Source organism: Natrix helvetica, assembly GCF_964273705.1.
Source record: "Natrix helvetica genome assembly, chromosome: 3".
NCBI classification, from domain to species: Eukaryota; Metazoa; Chordata; class Lepidosauria; order Squamata; family Natricidae; genus Natrix; species Natrix helvetica.
In genome coordinates this window covers 47,148,948-47,168,177 of record NC_138549.1, presented here as the reverse complement: position 1 = coordinate 47,168,177, position 19,230 = coordinate 47,148,948, and the positions used below count along the sequence as shown (strand labels likewise).

General features: G+C 44.5%; 1 protein-coding gene across 1 annotated transcript in view; it reads left to right on the top strand.

Moving 5' to 3' along the window:
* Positions 1-18,419, top strand: part of ACE2 (angiotensin converting enzyme 2) — a 55,498-nt gene extending 37,079 nt beyond the window's left edge. The window contains exons 12-19 of the mRNA XM_081947336.1: positions 5,960-6,058; positions 6,410-6,532; positions 7,173-7,345; positions 7,532-7,590; positions 8,274-8,374; positions 15,114-15,230; positions 17,702-17,896; positions 18,199-18,419. Coding sequence (XP_081803462.1) covers positions 5,960-6,058; positions 6,410-6,532; positions 7,173-7,345; positions 7,532-7,590; positions 8,274-8,374; positions 15,114-15,230; positions 17,702-17,896; positions 18,199-18,310 — 979 coding nt within the window. The 3' untranslated portion in view covers positions 18,311-18,419. The remainder of the gene's footprint in view (positions 1-5,959; positions 6,059-6,409; positions 6,533-7,172; positions 7,346-7,531; positions 7,591-8,273; positions 8,375-15,113; positions 15,231-17,701; positions 17,897-18,198) is intronic.
* Positions 18,420-19,230: the final 811 nt, after the last annotated feature.

The following is a 19,230-nucleotide window of genomic DNA, read 5'->3' as shown; positions in this document are numbered from 1 at the left end:
GTTCCGAGCTTGGTTCGCAGGTGTCGTAGTTTTCTATGATGGGGCTCTCGCGTGGCTGACTTTCTGTAGGCAGGAAAATCTCGTCTTCGTTTCGAAGGTCTGAGTGTGCTAGACGACCCCGAAGTTGATCAATGTGCCTTTTCCAGTTCCGCCCATCTTCCAGTTCCAGCAGATACGATCGTGGACCTGTGATGCCAATGACCCTTGCCGGCATCCACAATGTTCCCCCTGCATAGTTGTGGGCGTATACTGAATCCCCTATGCTAAAAGACCGAATTTTGCTTGTGGAGTCTGGGGGAGCTGTGGCAGAGTAATTTGGGTGAAGACGGTCCAGGTGAGACCGTAGACGGCGGCCCATGAGTAGTTCAGCGGGGCTCCTACCCGTCGTTGCACTTGGGGTGATATGCTGAATTAAAAGGTAATGATCAATGCGTGCTTGCCAATCACCTGGACCCATCCTAGCGAGGGCCTCTTTTGCGAATCGTACCATTCTCTCCGCTTGTCCATTTGATGCCGGATGGAATGGCGCGACGAGGGCGTGCTGAATTCCCTGACCTGCTAGATATGTCTCAAATTGCATGGCCGTGAACTGGGGCCCGTTATTGGAGACCAGGAGGTCGGGCAGGCCATGGGTGGCGAAAAGTCGCCGTAGAACCTTAATGACTGCCTCTGCCGTGGTTGAAGTCATTAGGACTACTTCTAGCCATTTTGAGTATGCATCCACAACTATAAGGAAAGTCTGACCTTGGAATGGCCCTGCGAAGTCGATGTGTATTCGCGACCAGGGTGCTTTAGGTTTCTCCCATTCTGTGGCGGGCGCTTCCGGGGGTGCTGGTCTCGATTCCTGGCATGGGTCGCAAGTGGCCACCCACTCCTCTATTTCTTTGTCCATGTTTGGCCACCAGACATAACTTCTTGCTAACGCCTTCATCCTAACAATCCCCGGATGACCCACATGTAAAGCATCTAATACATTTCTACGTAAAGCATACGGAATAACAACTCGATCCCCCCACAATAAACAACCTTGCAACACTGAGAGTTCGTCCCGTTTTGACCAAAACGCTTTGAATTCTGGGCCCACGTTTCCCTTCGGCCACCCCCTCCAAACCCAAGTTTGAACTTGCTTTATTAAATTGTCTTTAGAGGAGAACCTTGCAACGTCGTATGAAGAAACCGGTCCAGAGTCCAAACAGTCAATGAGCAATACCGGTACTTCTGGAGTGGGGTCTGGCAGAATGTCAGGTAATGGGCAACGGCTGAGTGCATCTGCGTGTCCGAGAGTGGAGCCCGGTCGATGAATCAATTTGTATGAGTACGCAGCCAGGAAAACAGTCCACCTGGTCATGCGTGGAGAAAGGGAGACCGGAGTGGGCCGGTTTCCTGCCAAAAGTCCCAACAACGGTTTGTGATCTGTAATTAGTTCAAAATCGCGGCCGTAGAGGTATTCGTGGAAACGTTTTACTCCAGCTACAGCAGCCAGCGCTTCCCTGTCCATTTGGCTGTAATTCCTTTCGGCCGATGAAAGAGTCCTGGAGTAGAAGGTGATGGGTGCTTCTTTTCCGTCGGGCATCCTGTGGCTGAGGACTGCTCCAACTCCGAAGGGTGATGCGTCGCAGGTCAATACCAGCGGTAGGGTCTGGCTGTATTGGACAAGCAGTGAGTCAGTGGTGAGCAGGCGCTTTACCCCGGCGAAAGCTGCAGCTTCGGATCATCCCCATTTCCATGGTGCGTTCCTCTGGAGTAGACGGTGTAGTGGCTCAGCAACGGTCGCCTTCTGCCTCAGAAAAACGCTGTAGAAGTTAAGTAGTCCGAGGAAGGCCTGCAACTCGGTCTGATTTCGTGGTGTGGGGGCGTCCTGGATCACCTTAATTTTCTTTGAAGTGGGGTGTATTCCCTGACCATCGATTCTATAACCCAGGAATTCTACGCTAGGCACGTTAATTTGGCATTTTTCCTTTTTGAGGCGGAGACCCTTTTCTCTGATTCTGGCCAAAACAGTTCTGACTCTTTTATTTAATTGCTCCTCGTTTGCAGCGGACACCAAGATGTCGTCAAAATAGGGGACGACTCCCGGTATCCCTTGCAAAAGTCGTTCCATGACGCTCTGGAACAGTCCTGGGGCAATACTCACACCGAATTGTAGCCGGTTGCATTTGAATGCTCCTCTATGCGTCACTATAGTTTGGGCCTCCGCTGTGGCGCTATCAACTGGCAGTTGCTGGTAAGCTTGTGCCATGTCTAATTTAGCAAATACCTTTCCTGGCCCCAACGAGTGCAATAAGTGCTGTACTACAGGCACAGGATATGCGCTCTGTTGTAGCGCGACATTAATTGTGCATTTATAGTCCGCGCAGATGCAGACTGATCCGTCTGGTTTGACTGGGGTCACGATGGGTGTTTCCCAGCGCGCATGATCCACCGGCTCAAGGATTCCTTGCTCCACTAACTTATCTATTTCTTTATCTATTTTTGGGCGGAGTGCAAAAGGCACTCTTCTCGGTTTAAGTCGGATTGGCGCCACTTTGGGGTCTAAATTGAATGATATTGGTTTACCCACATACTTACCAAGACCGGGGCTGAACACATCCTCGAACTCCTTAAAAATCTGTTCAGTGCTGCTGTTTCTCACGGCATTGATTCCGGTGACTTCTAACCCCAGGGCTTCAAACCAATCAAGCCCCAGAAGGTTCTGTAATGGCGCGCTGGCGATGGTCACGGGCAGCTGGGCTTCGATGTCCTTGAAACGGATTTGAAATGTGCCTTGGCCCACGATGGGGACTTGGTTCCCCTGGTAGTCTCGTAGCAGGACGTCTGGAGCGCGTAGTTGGCTCTTTCTGAGGCTAGGGATAGCCTGTTTCATGGATGCCCATGAAATAATCGTCAGGGTCGATCCTGTGTCAAATTCTAGCTCGCAAGGTGAGCCCTCCAAGAGGACTGTGACTCTCAGCCTTTTTGGCCGCTTAGGGCGGACCTGATGTATTGTGGTGAGATACGTTCGCAACTCCTCTCTCTGGGTCAACTCTATCTCATCGTCTACATCCTGAAAATACTCTCATTGAGCGTCTTGATAGAACGCTCTTTCAGCTCTTTGTGTGTATTCTCTCTGGGGATACGCTCGCTCAGCTCCTTGTGAGTAATCTCTCTGGGGATACGCTCGTTCAGCTCTTTGGAAATTTTCTCTCTGGGTAAACACTTGTGGATTTCTCTCTGGGCGCCCTTTTTGATTTCGCCAAGCCCCTGGGTTGGGCTTCTGTTGGCGGTACATGGGTGGCTGCCGTGAGGCAGGGACTCCGCTCCGGCACACTCGTGCGATGTGCCCAAGTTTGTTGCAGTGCGAACAAACAACGTTCCTGAACCTACAAGTAGACCTGGGGTGATTCCCTCCGCAGTTTGCGCAGGGCGGCAAACGGAATCCGGGTCTCCCCCCAGGCCTCAAGTGACTGCTCTGCATCAGGTGACTGTCCTCGAACTCGGGATTCTCGTAGTCGGGGCTTGTGTCCTCGTAGTGTACTCTGGTTTGCCTTGGTGCTGGCTGATTTATGTTGGCCCCTCGTTGTATGGTTACCGATGATTTCTCTGCTGACTCTGATGCTCTTGCTTCGTTTAGCGCTATCTGTAGGGTTAAATTCGGGTTTGCCAACAGCTTCTTTTGTAGTGAAATGTCTCTTAACCCACAGATGAGCTGCGCTATGATGTGCTCGTCCAGATCCCTGAACTCGCAGTGAGTTGCTGCTTTTCGTAGGGCTGCAACATATTGATTGATGGATTCTCCCGCCTTCTGGTTCCTCGTGTTGAATTCCTTGCGGCAGACATGGCGGGAAGGTTTTGGCGCGTAATGAGTTTGCAGGGCCTGTTGCAACGCCGTCCATGATACTGCCTGTATTGGAGTAGGCGCGGTGAGGTCTCTTGCCGTGTTGAAAACTTCTTTTCCGCAGTAGCCGAGGAAGATGTTTTTCTTCCTGGCGTCGGTGATCCCCGTGTATTCGTTCGCTTCGAGGAAACACTCGAAACGAATCATGAAGGCTTCCCATTCGTCGTTCGCTGGGTCGAATGGAGTGGGGGGAGCGTGCATCGCCATCTTCTTTGCTTGAATTTGCCGCGCTGCGGTGACCTGAGATGGCTGCCGGAATTTCTGCCGAATTCCTGGGCTGGATCAAATCCGGAGATTCTGGAGGTAGCGTTCTTCGTCCAATCTGTCTCTCAATCCCATCCTCGTCGCCAATGTTAGATCTGGGCAACAAGAGACAGACTGCGGACACGAAGTGACTTAACAGCTCTTTATTAGTAGTAGTAGTGATCCAGCTTGCTCTGTGGTCGGAGGGTTCCCCTTTTATAGGGATCGGGTACGCCCCTCGACCAATCAGAACGATACCTGTTTCCCGCTGTAGCAGCGGACCAGAGGGGAGACTTGCCTCGATATATGCTAATATCTAACTATTATTATTATTATTATTATTATTATTATTATTATTATTATTATTATTATTATTATTATTATTATTATTATTATTATTATTAGCATTTTGGAAGGCCTAAAATCTGGTTCTTCTAGCATATTGGGGATCCCACAGGGAGCCTGTGCAATAGTTGTGTTATGTTTAGATGGGTGTTCTCCCAAAGTCTTTTATTTACCATACTTATCTCAACTTTATTTATTTTTTAAAAAGATTTTTAATTGTTGTGATATTGTTTTAACTGTTGGTGGGTACACTATCTAGAGTCATGTTTAGTGAAATGTGCAGTCACAGAAATGTATTTATTAAATAAATAAGAAAGTAGAGAATTATTAAAATGGGCCATTCTGTGGTTTCTGGTGATGTCACATTGAAATATCTCCTCCTGTGCTTGGAGAGTTAAAAAGAAGGTGTCAGACTGGCCCCAGCTACTTCCTAGAAAAGATTTACTCCATAAATTTTGACTCCATAAGTTTTAGATAAAAGATACTTTTACTAGAGATGCTGAGTGCAGCATTGCTGAGGCAAGTTCTGAGGAAAAAACCACATGAAAATCATATATCAAAAGCAATCTCCAGTGCCCAAAGCCCTGCCCGCTGGGAGAACAGTCCAATCAGATCTTGTTCCAATGTTTTAGGAACTTGGTGCCTCAGGCACCGTAAATTCCTAATCATTTCCCAGGATTGATGTCCTTGAAGCTCAGCAGATGGCTTGGTTTGGCACCTCTGGTTCCTTTTAGTGTCCATACTCCTCAATTTCCCATAGCATTCTTTCACACCCCCAGCATGCTTCCCCTTTCAGATGCCCTCTCCACCCTGTTATAGCAGTTGCTAGCAAGCTTCAAAGAAAGTGAAGACGAGCAGCTGACAGAAGGGTCATCCAGCAACAAATAGGTGACTGAGCTGAACCTAAAGGATGAGATGCTGCATCCTTTCTGAAAGATGAACTACTGCAGTAGTTTGAAAACTCAAGAATATGCCAGCCTCCGTTATTTTCCCATCACAGGTAGCCATCACTTTATCTACTCCACTCCATTTCCAAGACATAATAACTTTTAACTTATAAAAAGATGAAAGTAAAACATGACAGAAGAAAAGCAGAGTTAGGAACACTGAAAGAGCCCTTTATTCTAAGTCCAAATTTTAAGCTTAATGCAGATTCCGTTGTACTTGTCCCTTGTGTGTGTATTATGCAAAACAAGGCTATTATATTATATTATATTATATTATATTATATTATATTATATTATATTATATTATATTATATTATATTATATTATATTATATTATATGAAACGTAAATATACTTGAGATGCCTGCCTTGAGGACAATGCTCTTTCTTTTATATGAGGGATTTAGTCAATGTACGTGTAGAACTGGGGCAAAAGCTTTTATAATATATTGACATTTTTTTAGCAGTTCAATTCTTAATACAACGAAGTGTCTGACTTTAAGTCTTGCTTCCTTCTCAAATACTAATGGAAACATTTTTCTTTTCTGCAGGCGACAGATAGTCGGGGTTGTGGAGCCATTGCCTCACAACGAAGAATATTGTGACCCTGCTGCTCTATTTCATGTTGCCAATGACTACTCTTTCATAAGGTTTAACTTGTTACTCTTATTTGCTTTTTTATTTTTTACTATTTTTGTTAAAAAGAATTTCAATTTCTTTTTTGAATTCCTCAAATTGAAGCACCACTTTAAAGCTTTGCACAGCTCTAATCTCTTTTGACAAAACAGTGATAAAATAATGGTGACACGTGATAAGCAGATAGGCTGAATGAAATATCTTGATGTGATCAGCATTTTAATACAATAAAATTACTTCTATAAAACTAACTTTATAAAATGTTTTATTTATTTAATTTCTAGAGCTGCCCAATTTCAGAAAAATGACGATATTCTTATTGTAATCAATAAATTGGTTTTATCTTCTCCCCTTCCCTTTTCTAGATATTATACAAGGACCATTTACCAGTTCCAATTTCAAGAGGCACTTTGCAAAGCTGCTGGTCACACAGGGGAACTTTATAAATGTGAGATTTCTAATTCCACAGATGCTGGACGCATTTTGAGGTAAGCGAGAACTTGCTTCACAATGTATCATTTGAATAGCTGTAGTGAAATAAATTTTTACTGTAGGATCCAGATACCACTGCAAGTACTGTTAGTCTACATTTGCTTTAAAAGAAGAAACAGATGATAAGATGAAAATTAGGCCTCTCTTTTCACTATCAACCCTGTAAGTTTTCAAGTTCCAAACATGCTTGTAAGTTTTCAAGTTCCAAAGATTTAGATTCTGGATGGAGGGAAAGCAAATGCTAACATCCACATGAACCCAACATCTAAAGGAATCCCTCAGTAATCAAGATATGCAGTTCTTATGGATTTTAGAGATATGTCATATTACCTGGAAACTGATGTTATAATAGCAATTACACAGAGGAAGTTCTGTTCCATATTTTTTTTGTACACTTTAAAGAGTTTTCTGGGTTTCAAGGAGATTGCTCTTCACTTTAGCATCAGGCATGCACAACTGAAAATCTGGGCCCTGTTCAGCTGTAACAGCTGAATTCTATTATCCTATTCATTTGAGATGTTTGCCACAGTCTTTGCTGGTGCTGATTAGAACTCTTCTTCAATTTAGTATGCCTTGTCTTTCCTTAACATAGCGAGTCCGACAAGTGATCAAAATTTCCTGTCTTTTTAAATACAGGGATATGCTTGCTTTGGGTAGTTCTCAGCCTTGGACAAAAGCTTTAGAAAGCATTACGAGAAGCCAAAAGATGGATGCAACACCGTTTTGTCACTACTTTGATCCCTTACTCAAGTGGCTGGAGAAACACAACAGCAATGAAAATATTGGTTGGAATGTAAATTGGACTCCATGTAGGTTTTGTTGTATGATCCAATATATGCCCCTCTTTTGGGGGGGGAGGCATCCTTGTCTATTGATGCTACTCTTTGACAATTCCAGAGAAAGAACTGGGAAAAAAACAATTGCAATTTAAATTATAAATAAGAATATTTTGAAGTATACATTATTAATTCTATGTTCTCTCTTTTTCAATCTAGACTCTAAGAATGAAATCAAAGTGAGGATCAGCTTGAAAAAAGCACTGGGTGATGATGCAGTGAGTAGATGATGTTAGCTTGATTTCATTATTTGGGATTTATTTTAAGTACAATGAAAATAGATCACAATGCAATCCTATGAAGATAGAAGATAATTCTCACCTTTAGGCAAACAATAAAGGTATGATGGGGAAAAATGGAGATGCTGGGGAAAATAGAAAAAGTGTGGAGAAGCTTGAATTTTGGTGAACATTGTGTAAAAGATCAGTGCATTTGGAAATCCCTTTGTCAAATGTTGAGCTTTCATATAACACACTATTTTTACTGACGTTTGAAACATTTTTCATTTTCTGGCCAACATCGCCAAGATGTCTAAATTGAATAGTTTTTTGGTACTACCCTCAGAAACAATAAAGAATAACTGAACAATTCTGTACCTTTTACAACAGTCTTTCAGTTATTCAAGACAGCTATCTTATCTTCTTCCTATCAATTTTTGACAAAGAAGAGTTTTTCTCATTTAATGGTGAAAAATGACATTGATACTTACCTGATACGCCTCTTCTAATAGGATGGAGATCATTCAATTGCCGGGGGGGGGGGAGGGAGAGAAAGTGGGAATCTCTGTAACCAGAGAATAGTTTGGAGGCTGACTGTATTTGTAGAGATCTTAATATTGTATCTGAATTCAACTGTGTGCTCAGTTACAACTGTCAATGTAATTGTCACCTTGAATTTACAGTACAACTGGACTATGAGTGAAATGTATTTATTTAAATCAACCATTGCCTATGCCATGCGGAAGTACTTTTTAGAAATCAAGAATAAAACAGTGCTGTTTCAGTAAGTATATTTCCTTTTATCTTCAATGGGGATTACTTTTATACTATTTCATGACAGTAGTGTCTGCAAGTGGAGATCAAACAAGGCAAAATAACACTCCATTTATGGTGAAGTGCCCTTCAGTTGTACTGCCATGACTTTCATTTTACCTTTCTTCCCTGAAGAGACCATTGATCTCTGATTACACACACACCACACACAGACACAGACACACACCACACATAAAGTGTGTGCGTGTGTGTTTTATATGAGTATATATTATGTACCCTCACACATTCTAGTCTACATTAATCCAGGGCAGAAACAGAACAGTATATGGTAACAGTCATAATATATTCCATAATATATTTAATAAAAAAATATCCAGGGCAAAAATTAACAGATATCTGTAACAATTAATAATAACCACTAGTAATAATAAAGACGATGAAGATATATTAACCATGGGAAGAGCCCTTTCTCTCCAGAAAAGTCCTATCTTAAGTAATTTGTGGAATAGTGTTGTTATGTACATACGGACATCAGAAATCTACATCAGTTTTCATGCTCGCCGCTGATTGGCTAGAATCTACATAAGTTTTCATACTCACTGCGGATTGGCTAGAATCTACATAAGTTGTCATGCTCGCCATGAATTGGCTGTCCCAACCATGGGGAATTTGAACTCCTGTCATTGGCTGGCTTGTCTGCCTGGAGCTTCTTAAAGGGCGAGCTCCGGCAGCACAGCCGGCAGAGCACAGTCACATTTTGTTGGAAATAAAAAGTGCTGAAATCACTAGTGACTCTCGCCTGCTGCATTCGCGCTGATCTAACACTGGCGACAAAGGACAAAGGAACCTGAGAACCACCTCATGAACCATGCAGCTATTTTGCAACCAGGGCTCCTGACCACCTGCACGAATGGCACCGCAAGTATCGCCTGCTCAAGCGATCTTTGACCCGCAGACGGAAGACTGGCACACGTACACGGGCCATTTCAGAATGTTCCTGGAGGCCAACGATTACCAGGACAGGCCGGACAATAGGAAGTAAGCGTTATTCCTGACCTACTGTGGCACCAGATGGCACAGATGTTGATCGCCCCAGCAGATGTGGAGACCATTACCTGGGCCACCCTGCAATGTGCCCTGGAAGACTACTACACACCATCTGCCGCCCCCATGGTCAGCCAGAATGAGTTTTACCACCAGCACCAACGAGAGGGAGAAATCATCAATGATTTTGTGGCCAGCCTCCAGGTGCGACCAGGTGTGAGTTCATAAATCCCGAAGAGATGATGAAGGACCGGATCATCCTGGGGATGAGAGACCTCTCTTTACAAAAGAAACTGTTGATACGGAGAGGGGTCTCATTCAAGGACGTTGTTGAGGAGGCCAGGGCTGCGGAATCATCAGACAACTCAGCGGCAAATGTGAGGAAGACCAGCGGGGTGCACCACACATACGAGAGCCCGACTGGTCAACCGAAATCCCTGAGTACGATGACGACTGGGACGACACAGAGAACACCATCCACGGTGTGTACCCAGAAAGGCAGCAGAACCCCAGGGATGCGGAGAGAAGGCAGCCACATTGCCCGGGCTACATGGGCTTCCACACAAGGGCAGCTTGCCATTTCTGGGATGCGACATGCCACCGATGCCACAAAAAAGGCCACATTGCCGAAGCCTGCAAGGCGCCCCAACCCATTCCCTTTCAGCCAAAGCCTATAGCCTTATCAGGAAGACCAGGGAACCCAAGAGCTGGCCAACAATGGAGCAGAAGAAGAGAGGACCAATACCAAGCTCCCAGAGAAATCCATCACACAACCATGGGACAAACAGATGCATATGAGCAGGAGAAATACCACGCAGTCGTGACCATTGAAGGGGAACCATGCAAAATGGAGCTGGACACACGGTCGTATTTGACAATAGTAACCTGGCAAACAATCAAGAAGTTGAACCCAGCTGCAAGCAGGAAGTTCCTGAAGCTGCCATATGTCCACCTGAATGACTATCAAGAGACCTGGATAGAGGTACTAGGCAGAATGGAGGTCAAAGTAACGTTCCATAAGTTCCAAGGCTGGCTGCCGCTCATGGTCATTGGCAGCCACCGGCCATCACTGCTGGGAGTAGAATGGTTTAAACCCCTGGGCCTGGACATCACCAGACTGAACTGCGTAACCACCCACGAACTGGACCAGCTGTTGGCAGAGTTCATGGACGTCTTTGATGGGGGCCTAGGTAAATATACGGGGAAACCCATTTCATTTAACCTAGGCCTCCATGTAACCCCCATCAGGCTCAAATCTCGAAGGGTACCATTTGCTTTGCGGCCCAAAGTCAAGGAACAATTAGACAAGCTCATTGCCCAGGGAATCCTCATGCCAACCGACCACATGGTGTGGGAGACCCCCATAGATACCCCCATGAAGCCAGATGGGTTCGTCCGCCTCTGGGCAGATTACAATTGTACACTGAACAAGGCCCTCCAGCAGAGTGCGTACCCAGTGCCAGTGGTGCAACATCTGTTGCATTCCCTAGGAAGCAGGAAGGTATTCGCCAAGCTGGACCTTGCCCAGGCTTACCAGCAGCTGCTGGTAGATGAAGCCACCAATGAAGCACAAACCATAGTGACTTACAGGAGGGCATTTAAATGTACCAGGTTGCAGTTTGGGGTCAGCGTAGCTCCAGGACCTTTCCAGTGCCTAATGGAGCAGCTACTCCACAGGATCCCAGGGGTGGTGCCATACTTTGATGATGTTTTTATATCAGGAGAGTCAATAGGCCAGTTGATGGAACGTGTGCGCGAGACCTTGGGGAGGTTCCAGGAAAAAGTACTCAAAGTAAATCCTAATAAATGCAAAATTGGCATAAGGTAGGTAGAGTTCCTGGGCTACCTAATAGATGGGTCGGGCATCCACCCGACTGACAGCAAGATGAAAGCCATTAAGAATGCCCCCACCCCAAAGAATAAGGCAGAACTGCAAGCCTTCTTGGGACTGTTAAATTTCTACAGCATTTTTTTACAACAGAAGGCCACCGTTGCTGAGCCGCTCCAAAACCTCCTGGGGAAGACGATGCCATGGACCTGGGGATGGAGGGAAGACTAAGCGTTTGCAGTAGTTAAAGACCTCCTCTCGTCCGACAGCATCCTCGTTCAATACAACCACACATTGCTGGTCCGGATCACCTGTGATGCTTCTCCTTTTGGAGTTGGGGCAATCCTCAGCCACCGCCTACCAGATGGAACGGAAGCACCGATAGCATATTATTCAAAGACCCTGTTACCGGCTGAGTGCAACTACAGCCAAATTGATAAAGAGGCCTTGGTCGTGGTGGCAGGAATCAAGCAGTTCCATGAGTATGTATACGGAAGACATTTAGAGCTGGTCACCAACCATAAGACCCTATTAGGAGTCCTCACTGGCAACCAACAGACTCCTCCATACATGTCCCTGAGAATGACCAGATGGGCCATTTTCCTCACTGCGTACCACTCTGAGCTGATCCACCAACCTGGCAAAGATATCAGCCACGCTGACGCTCTCAGCTGCTGCCCACTGCCAGAACTAGTGGAAGACCCCACATCCACTGCCCAAGTACTGCTGATCGACATCGACCTAGCCAGCCCAGTAACTGCCAGAGACATCACCAAACACACCCAAAAGGACAAAGTATTATGGAAAGTTCTGAACTGGGTGTTGAGGGGGTGGCTACAGGAGAGACTGGGGGAGGAGTTCCAAAGTTACCACAGCAAGCAAACCAAACTGTCAACCATAAAAGGCTGTGTGCTTTGGAGAGAAAGGGTCATCATTCCCCAAAAGCTTTGGATACAAGCCATGGATGCGTGGGGCACCCCGGGATCGTCAGAATGAAGGCATTAGCCTGGAGCTACATCTGGTGGCCCCAGATGGACAAGGACATTACCGACATTGCCACATGCAAACCCTGCCAGGAAACGCGACCAGTGCCACCACGGGCATCCACTCGTGAATGGGAAGCGGCCAAGGGACCCTGGTCCCGCATACACATTGACTTTGCAGGGCCAATAGACGGACAAACATTCCTGATTGCCATGGACACATACTCAAAATGGCTAGCAGTAATCATCATGCAGACAACCATGGCAGAAGCCACTAACCGAGCCCTCTGACGACTCTTTGCCACCCACGGTCTACCTGACATCCTGGTTTCAGATAACGGCCCACAACTGACAGACAAGACCATGGAGGCATTCCTCGCGGAGCAAGGGATCCAGCACCTACTCATCTCTCCTTTCCACCCAGCAAGCAATGGGCAGGCCGAGCGGATGGTGAGACTAACCAAGTAAATCCTCACTTGAATGGGCCCAGGGAATTGGCAGGAAAAAATCAACCAGTTCCTCCTCGCTCAACACATCACCCCCCCCCCCATGCGACCACCAACAAGAGCCCAGCGGAGTTGCTGATAGGAAGAAGGCTGAGGTCACGACTTGACCGATAACACCCGGACTACCTTCCTGACACCCCTCTGGACTCCACACGGCCCACGTGGGCATTCAACATACAGTATTCACACACAACTATGCAGGGTACCTGACTTGGCTGGCAGGCCGAGTCATGGCTGTCACCAGCCCCAAGTCTCATACTGCATTGAGTTGGAGGACAGGCAATCTGGAGGAGGCATATCGACCAACTCAGACACCACCTGGGGGACACCGAACTGAGGAACCAGGGTGACTGGACCACAACCGAGCAACCCTCACAGAACCTGAGGTCTCCACCCCGAGGAGCATGCCCAACCACCAGCCAGGAAGCAGACAAGCAGGAACCAGGCCTATCCAGTGGCCCAACAGGGAACTACATGCCAACCTGAGCTGTGACCACTTATCTGGGATCAAGGCATCCAGCGGGAAGCAACGGTCTCGAAAGCAGAAGGAACCAGGCTGGAATTCAACTCGCGGGCCGAGGAGCTCTAGAAGGTTCCTTCCCAGGCAGCTGGAGGAACAGCAGATTCGACCGCTGCAGCCGAGATCCTGGGGACAAGTGAAATGCGTAGGTTCAGCAGGAAGCCGGTGCGCCCTGCCAGTGGCGTAGCGTGGGTTGTCAGCACCCGGGGCAAGTAATTTGCGCCCCCTAACCCAAGGGCGGCCCGACTGCAGCTGCCCCTGGGTCGGCATCAGTCAAGTGAGGCTCTCCATGCTGGCCTCCTGCCTTCCTCCCGAGGAGGAGCTCGACAGGGCAGCGGGAAAAGGTTCGACTGAAGGGAAGCAGGTGCCGCGGGGGTGGGAGGCGCACCGGGGGCTTCGGGAAGGCGCCGGCTCCCCGGGGCGCTCCAGGCGGAGCGGGAGGACGCAGTGGCGTTGCAGCCGCGGGCAGACGGAGCGCAGCGCCGCTCTCCTTCGGCTCCCGCGGGGGCGGCGCGGCGGGTCTTGGCGGCTCTGCTGGGAGGTATGCGGTGCGCAGGAGGGGCCTGGGCATGCCAGGGCCGGGAAGCTTAGTTCGCGGGCCAAGCCGGGCGTGGAAAGAGGCGGCCACAGTCCGGCAAAGGGCGGCGCGGGGCGAGTCAGGGCGCCCCCCCAGATGTTGCGCCGGCACCCCCTGCACCCCCCACGCTACGCCACTGCGCCCTGCCTAACTGGAGGACTATGCCACATACATTGGCAGGGGATTGGACACTGTTCATTCTAGGAGGAGAGGGGTGTTATGTATGGACGGACGTCAGAAATCTACATCAGTTTTCATGCTTGCCGTGGATTGCCTAGAATCTACATAAATTGTCATGCTCACTGCGGATTGGCCGTCTCAGCTGCGGGGAATTTGAACTGCTGTCATTGGCTGGCTGGTCTGTCTGGAGCTCCTTAAAGGGCGGAAATAAAAAGTGCTGAAATCACTAGCGACTCTCACCTGCTGCATTCGCACCGATCTAACAAGTGTAATAGTGTAATAGATGGGATTAGCTTTAATTGTAAAGGCTTAATTAAATATATTATTAATTATAGAAATTCTATTTCTGTTTGAAAACAGGAGAGAAAAAGTAAATTCTCTTTGCCCACAATCCCAGTTGATCTCTATTTTCCATACTCCTAGAACACAGGAATCAATCTAACAGCATCATGATGCTGTCACATGATATTTAGAGACATTTTTCCCATTCACAAAACTGGGGTGGTCATGGCCTGTGCTGGACTCATCGGGCCTGCAGGTTGCCAGTTTGACACCCTTGTCCTAGAATGTTTCATATGGCTCACCTGAGCAATGGAAAAAGAGGGAGAAAGGAGAAAAGGGAAGGAAGAAAAGTGGGAAATAGAACATAGAGATTGTTTTTCTCATTTATTTTCTCATTATTATCTATTACAATAGAAGGATATAGAGGGAAATATCTGATATGAAAATACATGTGACTCGGACAAGATGTTGCTTTACTCTTTCTAATAATTTGTGTAAGGCTGCCAGAAGTATAGACTCAAATAATTTGATCCTGAAGGAAAATATCTTATTTTCTATGTAAAGAATATTAAGTTAATTTTAGTTATTGGTGTCCATTTATTTAGATATTTCAAAAGAAGATTAAATATGTACTTTTTGGATTATTTGAGCTCTTTTTCCACCTTTTTGCATATATAAATATATATTATGTAGTCAGTTTGCAATCGACATATTCCAATGACAATAGGAGGGATCCCTTTGTTGGCATATACGTAATTTGGATCAAATATTAACACAGATAGTTCTAAGCCTGAATATTTCTAATCAATACAAATTTCTTTCCCACCAGAGCAGATAATGTCCTTGTGAATGATGAGACACCGAGGATCTCCTTTTATTTTACAGTCAGCATGCCAAATAATATTTCAGAATTGGTTCCTATATCTGAAGTGGAAGAAGCAATCAGGTGAAACTTTGGACTGTAAACAAATCAATAGGGTCAGGGTGATTTGTACTTGGATGGGAGATCTTTAGGGAATATCAAGACTATACATTTAAGATTGTTAAGTCAAAAAACATCCCAGAAGAATCATGGTAGTAAACCACTTCTGTGTTGTTTTCAAGGAAACTTATGAATGCATTCGTGATGTCATCAGTCAAAATGCAACAACCTTTTAAATGCAGGAAAATAGAGTAAATATTGTATGAGTAATTTGAAAAATTGGCATACAGGCAACATTAAATTATCTTGCTTTGTGCGTATAATCAAGTTCAGAATGAGAAAGCCACATAATATTGATGTTAATAAGTTGATCAACATCATTGGGGTATGGTTAATCAGTTCATATATAACATATAAAACATGATTTTTTTCCAGAGTGAAATAAGAATGAGAAAATCAACAAAAATAGCCTATTTCCAGTGTTGAGTCATGTACATAATAATTATCATCTTACATATTGTGATAATAGAACAACAGAATGCAGTCTAATGACATTAGATTTTAACTCTAAGAGCAGATCTAATCTAACAAATTCCTTCTTGTAATTCATTAAATATTGAAATTTGATAGCAATATACCTACTACATATCAACATCCATCCTCCAAATTCCACAGAGTAAATAGATAGATCAAAGTATGTTCACATTGTATTGAATTGTCAGACTGCAATCACATATAAATTTAGGTAAATAAATTATAATGAATGCAACATAAGACTGAAAAATAAAAACTGAATTACAAGGCAAACAAAATAAGAATGTCTTCTACCACTTTAGAGTAGTTTAAAAGTCTAAAAAATTTAAATATACTACAGTGTCAGGAAAGAAGAGAATTGTCAATGGGACCTCCATAAATAGTGAATGTATAATTTTTTAGTTACTGATAAAATGTAAAAGGCCAAACTAAACAGCAGAAATTCTGAGAGAGAGAAAGGAGAGAGGGAGGGATCAGTGATGTGCAGTCAGGGGAGGCAGCAGAGGCACAGCCTCACCACTGTCATCATGAAAAGGGAACAAAATGTAAAAGGAAAAAGGCGAGTGCTGAAGTGAGGCTAGCTAGCTGCTGCCTCACTGTGAATGACTGCCTAACTGTTTAAAAAAGCCTCTTAAAAAGTGCCCTCTACTATGAGGCAGGAGAACTGTGTACCTCATTTAGTCTAATCTGACTTCTAAGGCGTTTTATGATCGCTCGAGCAGAGTTAAGCCAGGGTTAAAAGCCTAAAAAATCCCGAGGTAGGAGAGGCAAGCAGTTCTTCTGCCTCCAACTCTCTCCTGAAGTCAAGGAAGACTACCCGGAGACTGATGACGCTGCAGAAGGGAGATTTCCCATTGGTCCTCTGGGGCTTCATTGGTTCCTGGGAAAATGTGATTCGCTGATTGTATCCTGCATTTCTCTGCACATCCGGCGTTTCTCAGGCATTGCTTCGACTTCTCCCTTTGCTTTGTGGAGAGAGGGAAGCAGCGTGGAATTGGACTGCCTGAGCCAAAGTGGTCAACGGGATCTTGAGACTTGATTTTTGAGCAGTACCAATCCATTCCATTCTTTCCTTTCCCTTTCTGTCTTTCTTCTATCTTCCTTTCCTTTTACTTTTCTTTCTCTTTTCCTTTCCTTTCTCCTTTCCTTTCTCCTTTCCTTTCTTTCCTTTCCTTATTTCCTTTCCCTTCTTTTTTTCTTTTCCCTCCCCTTCCCTTTCCCTCCTTTCTTCATCCTTTCCTTTCTTCTTTGCCATTTCCTTTCCCTTTTCCTTTCCTTTCTCCCTTCCTTTCTCTTTTCCTTTCCTTTCTCCTTTCCTTTCTCTTTTCGTTTCCTTTCTCCTTTCCTTTCTTTTCATTTCCTTTCCTTATTTCCTTTCCCTTCTTTTTTCTTTTCCCTTCCCCTCCCTTTCCCTCCCTTCTTCATCCTTTCCTTTCTTCTTTGCCATTTCCTTTCCTTTCTCCTTTCCTTCTTTTCTATTTCCTTTCCTTTCTCCTTTTCTTTCCTTTTTCTTCTTTCCCATTTCCTTTCTTTTCCCTCCCACTTCCTTCCCTTCCTTCCTGGGGTCTGAGGGAGAGGGAGTGGACCCTTTTCCTCCTTGCCCCCCTCCCCAACATCTGCTCTGATGGCAAATGTGCTTTTTTGTGTGCTGCAGTATGTGTAAAGAATGCTGATACGAGACCTTAAACATAACCCTTTAACTGCTGCCAATCAAATATTGGATAAGAAAATTTGTATGATTTTAATGTTTGCAAATTTGATTGTGATGACATCAGTGCCTCACCAGCCATAAACCTCACTGCATGTCACTGGGAGGGAGGAAAGAAGGACCGAAGGAAGGAAGGAAGGACACCTAATACTTGTTATGCATATCACTGCATGTTCACTTTACAATTGCAAAATAAACACTTTAGTAGAATGCCTAGAAATATTTTAAAGAAAATTTCCGACTTCATTTACAGTCTGTCTCGGGACCGTATCAATGAGGCTTTCAAACTGACTGATCAAACTTTGGAATTTGTTGGCCTCTTACCAACATTGGAGCCACCTTATGAATCACCCATAACTGTGTGGCTTGTAGTATTTGGAGTTGTGATTGGTATCGTAGTGATTGGAATCATCACCTTGATCATTATTGGACAGAAAGATCGAAAAAAGTAAGTGCTATTTATGGATCTTTAGTCTTAAATCAAGGTTCATTATGTACAATATATGACAGTGTTTCTCAACCTTGTGAATTTTAAGATAGATGGACTTCAACTGCCAGAATTCCTCAGCCAGCTCTTTTCTCAGTTCATGTATCTCACTGGTACTTTTAACCAATGCCTACCATGTCTCAAATGCTTGTCAAGACTGATATTAAGCAGAATTTTACTAAAAAATCCACTGTGTTTTCTGTGCACATGCTGATAGTTTTTAAATAGTTAAATACTAATCAATATATTATTTTTATGTGCAGGAAAAAGCAGGCAGCAAAAACTGATGCCATTGAAACTGCTGCCATTCATGAAGATTGTGGACAAAGCAATTCAACATTTGAACTTGATGAAGCTGCCACAACAACTTTCTAAAAACCAACCAAATAAATGGACATGACTACGTATCTTTGCATGTTTGTGACCAACACACTAACATACAAAGGGACACATTAATATAAATAATGCTAAAAATAAAGGCTCTGTAAACCAGAAATGGATTTATGGTGAATGGATGAATTCATGTAAGTCAGTTAATGTTCTGCCCCGCCATTTTTTTTTAAACTAAGCAGTTGTGGGTTGCCATTTCTGGCTCAAAACACTTGACAAGTTTCTTTTCAAGTATATACTTCCTATGAAAATATGAAGAATAAAAAATCATGGAAAAAGAGACAGACGTTTAAAACAGGGAAGATGGGGATGGATTATTTTAAGGGTCAATAACTTTTGTAAACTATTGTAAACCGACACTTTACAACAGGGAAAATAATTTTTTAGAAGTTTTCAATTTTTAACAAAAAAAAATCAAGGACATGGAGATTGACATTATAGTTGTTATAAACAGTACATGCTCACATATGGAATTACCTGAGACAACAACTTGAAAGCAGCAAAGTAGTTTATTAAAGAATTTGGAAATATGGGTGCAACAAAGGTGAACCCAGAACAAAGCATGAAAGTCAGCTTATATCCCCTTACACAGATTCATCGCCCCTCCTCTTGTCAGCATAGCATCTTGTTGAAGCATTTTGTCCAGGAGTCTGCAGTCTTAAAAACTCAAAGAACCATTTGGACCAGTTTCCCACAGAAAAGAAAACATTATTTCAACATCTAAAATGAAGATAACACTGCATATATTGTTACCTTTATACATATAGTCTATTTAGCTCACAACTATTTCTTTTGGGCCTTAGATGAAAAAAGAACTTTCTATCACTTGCTGGAGATGTCATAGGTTAATCTGGGAATTTCTGTGAGAAAATTCTAATTTACTGGAATTGCGTCTTTGGCTTAAT